The sequence below is a fragment of the Lemur catta genome, chromosome 12 (genome assembly GCF_020740605.2).
Source record: "Lemur catta isolate mLemCat1 chromosome 12, mLemCat1.pri, whole genome shotgun sequence".
NCBI classification, from domain to species: domain Eukaryota; kingdom Metazoa; phylum Chordata; class Mammalia; order Primates; family Lemuridae; genus Lemur; species Lemur catta.
In genome coordinates, this window is record NC_059139.1 from 79,400,252 (window position 1) to 79,406,251 (window position 6,000).

At 36.8% G+C, this 6,000-nt stretch overlaps 1 protein-coding gene across 1 annotated transcript in view; it reads left to right on the top strand.

Annotated features, from left to right (window-relative positions):
• The window catches only part of KCNN2 (potassium calcium-activated channel subfamily N member 2), a 141,052-nt gene extending 135,256 nt beyond the window's left edge, over window positions 1-5,796 (top strand). The window contains exons 7-8 of the mRNA XM_045566025.1: window positions 3,130-3,199; window positions 5,190-5,796. Of these exons, the coding sequence (XP_045421981.1) occupies window positions 3,130-3,199; window positions 5,190-5,477 (358 nt within the window). The 3' untranslated portion in view covers window positions 5,478-5,796. The remainder of the gene's footprint in view (window positions 1-3,129; window positions 3,200-5,189) is intronic.
• Window positions 5,797-6,000: the final 204 nt, after the last annotated feature.

A 6,000-nucleotide genomic window follows, 5' to 3' on the forward strand; every position in this document is an offset into this window, starting at 1 on the left:
ATTTCAGAGCCAAGAACTCTAATATACATACTTTCTATAACAGAGTGTTGGATCACCTACCTGCCTTGCAGAAAGCCAGGCTTCTGAGTAGCCCCAATTTGGAAAAGATGCATCCTCTCTGAAATTATAAAGCCATTGTTTTGAATATTATCCTTTTAACCATATGCCATTCACATTAGGCAAAAATGTTTCCTACTGTTTACTTGAACATCAGTTATCAAGAGGCCAAGATGACTTTGTGCGTGCTCTTCCTTCTGAACTTGAATTCAGGAGGAAGATAAGTGCTTTCAGGTGAGAGAAATACAGTAGCAATGAAGAAGGTGGTACTATAATTGCATAGAGTTCCTTCTTGGTCAATATGTCAAAATCCTGCAGAACCGTAACACGATCTTCCAGCCAATGAATCGAGCCCCCTGTGCACAACTGAACACCACATTGTGTTATTTTTGTTCCAGAATATTTTACAGTTTCTTTTCTTTTGTTTTGTCTTTTTATTTCAACAAAATGAAAATAGAGCTCGGAAGTAAGTTGTGTGAGCCGCTCCTTTCAGCATTTGCAGAATTTTCTACTGGCTGCATGCACCCAGCGGATCCTTTATTTGTGAATTTTAGTAGTCTGATTGCTGCTATGGAAATGTGATCCAAAATCATGATATTTTCCTGTGATAAGTGAAGTTCACAAGGAAGAAATCAACATATGTTTCTTATTCTTCTTTTAGGAGGGGGAAAAAAAGTGCAATACACATCTGCATGTGACCTTTTATTCTGGCAGCTGCAGCTTAAGCAGACTTTTCCTATCAGCTCTCCTATATTACAGGCAATATAAGAAACAAACAAGAAGACATGATGATTTAAGTTCAGGAAGGGAAAGAAATTTGAATCAAACAGGGCTTCTCTATGTCAGCATTCCAGATTAGTAGAAAATAAAATGGGCAGAATTCGACTCTCAGTCATAGCATAGTAACCCGAGAGAAGTAAATTAGGCTCCACTGTTTATAAGATGAAATACTTACCAGTGACCCTTCCAGTCTGACTTGCAGAATTCAGGACATCCTCTGTACTCACAAGTCGCTAGAAGCATTTGGTCCAGAGTCCAAACTGCAGTCATTTCTGTGCCACCTATACTATTATTCACTGAAATTTGAAAATGAAACTATATAAATCCCTATCATAAATGAAGAAAGAACTATATCACTCACAGCAAAAAGAGGTAAAGGTACCATCAGTTTGACAATTGAAATACTGGTATTGAATTCCAGCCATAGGCAGTTGCCTGAAGAAAGCTATGAGCTGAGATCCTGGTTTCTCTTTTTTTAAAAAAGAGAGAATATCAGGTGTCAGGAGATAAAGACAGAGTAGGACAAGCCTGAGACTTTTTTTTTTTTTTACAATAATGAAGAATTAAAAGGAATTTGTCTGTTTTAGTATTGTTTAATGTTTGAGTATCAAAGTCATCTAGAACACCTTTGTGGGTATGAATCCAGCACTTCAGAAATGTGCCCTTACCTGACACACTTCATGAGGAAATGGAAGTCAAATTAGGGCCAGTGAGGATGGAACCCACAACGGACATTGCTCCTTACTCTAGTACACTTCTGTGCAATGACCCACAGATGTTTAAGGGGTGTTTTTGTTCATTTGTTTTTACTTGTTTTTAAAAGACACATATCAAGAATTGTAACCCTTGTAAGTAGTGAGAGAAACCTTTCTCAACAATATATTGGATTTAAATACATACTTGTAAATTTCATTTAGATAAGAACATAATCCATCTCTATAATAGCCTAAAAAGAAGCCCATTAACTTTGTTCCAAGCATTCTGATAAACACATAGTCACAACGACAAGTTATAACCTTAAACTGTTTTAGATTGTTAAAGATCATGTTGTAGGTAGTTGTCATCTAAACTCTTACTGGCAGAAGCAACTACATCGTTACTGTAGAGCAGATTTGATGACATATTGGGTATCCTAGTTTCAGAACAAAATCACTGAGGATTATGAACACATTACGAAAATCTCCCTGGCAGTAAAATCTTGCCCTGTGAGTTTTAATTTCTTCTATATAATTACCTTTACTTTAAACTGAAAAATAATAAAAAGTCCTCTCCAGCATTAAAACTATACTTTGTAAAATGACTGATCACCAAAGGAAAATAAGGTTAGCATGGAATTTTTTTTTTTTTTCTTTTTCATTAAGTAGCTTAGAGGGACCTATTTCTCTTTTGGAGCAAGGCTTTGCATTTTTGGCTTAAAGAACAGTAAACTACTTTTTTCTTACTGGGAAATCCTAATTTCTTGGTATATAGTAAGCATTGAATAAATATTTGTTTAAATAAAGACTAGTAAGAGTTCTCATTAAGAACGACTTTTATTAAACAGGGGCCTTTTTTCTGTCAATCAATCAAGTACATACAATGATATTTACAAGTAGTTATTCCATCCACCAGATACTCTAGTTGTCCTCTGACTTTTATCTATGCTGAAAATTAAGGAAAATCTTAAGGAAATGGTCTGGCCTTCCTGCAAATTGAATGGCAGTTTGAGATAAAAGTCAAGTGGTCAGAAGAATAAGAGAATTATGTGTTTTCAGTTTTCTTGCTGCTGGTTGAATAAAAGTTTTATTTTTGTTAATAAGAATCTCACTTATCACTGTGTTTTCATCAGGTTCAAATACCTAACCCAATCCATTTCAGACTAAACAGGGCTAATACCTGTATCTAGTCACGTAGGCATAGGAAGGTGCTCATTGCTCCAACATTGATGAAATTCCTGTTGCTTTGCATATTTCTTCCTATGTCTATTTGTCATGATACTGGGGCTTTAAGGAATGTTTTGGCTTTTTCTCATATGGTTAAATCCTTATGAGCCTTTCTGAATTCAACTTTACCTGGTAAATAGTTGTCCTAAGGACATCTCATCTCTTGCGCTCTCTCCTTTCTTTTTTGTGGTGTTGGGGAAGCATGCTTCTCATTGTAGCAGATACATAACCAGTTTGGACTTTACCCCAAATATTCAAGGCATTATCCATGCAGTTATTTGCTCTTGTCAATTTTGTGCATGCTCTTTGGAAGGCATAAGGTGGCCGTAGAAAGAAAGGAACCTTTCTGACTTCGGATTCTGTCTTTTAGATTAAGAAGTGTAAAAATGGAGCAGAGGAAACTGAATGACCAAGCGAATACCTTGGTGGACCTAGCAAAGGTAAGCCTGAGGGGCGCAGCCCTCGTGGTTGCATCTGCTGAAATTAACCACTGCACAGTCACTGATAATTAATGCTTCAGGAGATGCCCAGCCCAAATCTAATTACATCACGCCAACAAACCACCCTAAAATGATGGTCCAACTTAAAAGAATGTTTCTAAAATGCTTGCTTAATATGCTCTTTCCCTGTATGCATTATTCAATCCCCATTTTTAAAAGCTTTCCTAATTACAGTGATTTGGAAGTACTGTGAGGAACGTAAGTGGAATATGAGACAATACCTTTGGGACTTTTATTTGCAGAGCAGAACTACATCCTAGGGGTGCTATGAGGTTCAAATTGTTTTTTATGTATTTTAAGCAAACTTGGAAGAATATAAAGTCAAAATCTTAAAAAAAGAAACCAGAAATTACATTCTAAAATGAAAATTGTCTTCCCAAAGAAAGTGATCACTTCCTTATGGTTCTTTCTCCATTTCATTTAAGAATCAAACTCCTTTTAAAAAACATATTAAATGTCCCCAAATTCTTCTACTACATTTATAAGATTTATCTGAGTGATTTTTGGTTGTTCCTCCCCAAGTTAAATCCATTCTCAAAATGTAAATATTTGTCCAACAATCAAAACATTGCATTCTCCTGAAAAAATTCTAAAGAGGATATTAGAATGGCATTTATATAAGAGCTCAGCCTTTTAACACAAATGCTTTCAAAGAGGTAACTCTCAGTTCAATCTGTGTGAACTGTTTTGTGTTTGATAAATTAGCTATGTTTTTCCTAAAGCCTTAAGTATAATCTATAAAAATTACACATATTTGGCCTAGTCTTATGCATCTAGCATATTCATTTAATGTATGTCAATAACACATACTACATAAATATGTTGAAGCTGATAAGTATTTAATGCCTTACCCTAGGAGAGCACATATCATGCATGTAAACTGGGCAGCACACATTTATAAGGTATGAAGATGTCCTTGATTAACATTTACAAACATGGCTCTCACTTGGACACATCATGAACAAAGATGGGACAGGCTCCTGTATTCTTCCCAAGTTAAATGATAAAAGAAATTGGGTATTTTTATGAAAAAGTAAAACAGACCACTTTGAAATATCATGTGGATAAGTAATTTTCCTTCAGGAGTACAACTATGAGGACAGAGTCTGTTTCTTTCAAATAATTTCTTTGGCGTCATGCTTATTATGACCACAGGACTGTATATGCTATAAGGTTCAGTATTTTTTGAATGAATGGATGCTGTTCACATATTATTCTCAAGACTATGTAGTAAATGCATTCTGTCTCCATGGGCAACCTGAAACAAGATGCCTATATTTCTGAACGAAAACTCCCTTATTTAAGTAGTTCATTTATCATCTTTAAGAGGTTGTGAAGCAGAAGAAGGTAGATTATGAAGGGAAATGAGGCAGGAGGGAAGGCTTAGACAAAGGGGTCTCGAACTTGGGAATGGCTGCAGTAAGCTAAGGTTAGCATCTCTATCCTTCCATCTTAGATGGTCACCCTTCTGCAGCTCTGAGCTGGTCAGCGCTGGGGTCCTCTCTCCTTGTCTCTTGGCTAATTCAGGAAATACACCTAGGAATCAGAGTTATCAATACCCTGCGATCAAGAAAATTAATTTCAAGGTTCACTAAGACCCCCAAAACATCTATTCCAGCCACTTACCTCTGATAAAGCCATTTTTGTCTATCCTTACACCACCTAAAATCAGTGGATGATACACATTCTTCTGCAGCCGAACCAAATTAACACCTAAGATCTTAACATTTCTAAATCCTGGTATTGAACAGGTACACTGAATTTGCTTTGCAAGGTTAAGCTGTTCAGGTAGCCAACGCCCCTTACCCTAGGTGTCCACCGGCAGGAGACTAGCACTAAAGATCTGGGCATTGACAATTTGCTTCCAGAGCGAGTATAATTAAGCCTCTTAGTTCTCAGTTTCTACATTCTTCCTAATCCTGTTTTCCAGACCCAGAATATCATGTATGACATGATTTCCGACTTAAATGAAAGGAGTGAAGACTTCGAGAAGAGAATTGTTACCCTGGAAACGAAGTTAGAGACTCTGATTGGTAGCATCCACGCCCTCCCTGGGCTCATAAGCCAGACGGTCAGACAGCAGCAGAGGAATTTCATTGAGGCTCAGATGGAGAACTACGACAAGCACGTCACCTACAACGCTGAGCGGTCCCGGTCCTCGTCCAGGAGGCGGCGGTCCTCCTCTACAGCGCCACCAACTTCATCAGAGAGTAGCTAGAAGAGAATAAGTTAACCACAAAATAAGACTTTTTGCCATCATATGGTCAATATTTTAGCTTTTATTGTAAAGCCCCTATGGTTCTAATCAGCGTTATCCGGGTTCTGATGTCAGAATCCTGGGAACCTGAACACTAAGTTTTAGGCCAAAATGAGTGAAAACTCTTCTTTTTTTTCTTTCAGATGCACAGGGAATGCACCTATTATTGCTATATAGATTGTTCCTCCTGTAATTTCACTAACTTTTTATTCATGCACTTCAAACAAACTTTACTACTACATTATATGATATATAATAAAAAAAAAAGTTAATTTCTGCACATACTCGTTCAGTCACTTGACATTTCTAACACTTCACTTCTCACATTATTTTCAAGGTGAAATGACTGATTACTACCTGATGCATGCTGGTGATTTTGACATCCAAAAGTTTGGCTGTTTGCAAAGGACGACTTTCAGTTCCTCTCTATACCCTATTCACTGAGATTGTCCCTTATTACGAATTGTTACCATCACAATAATTT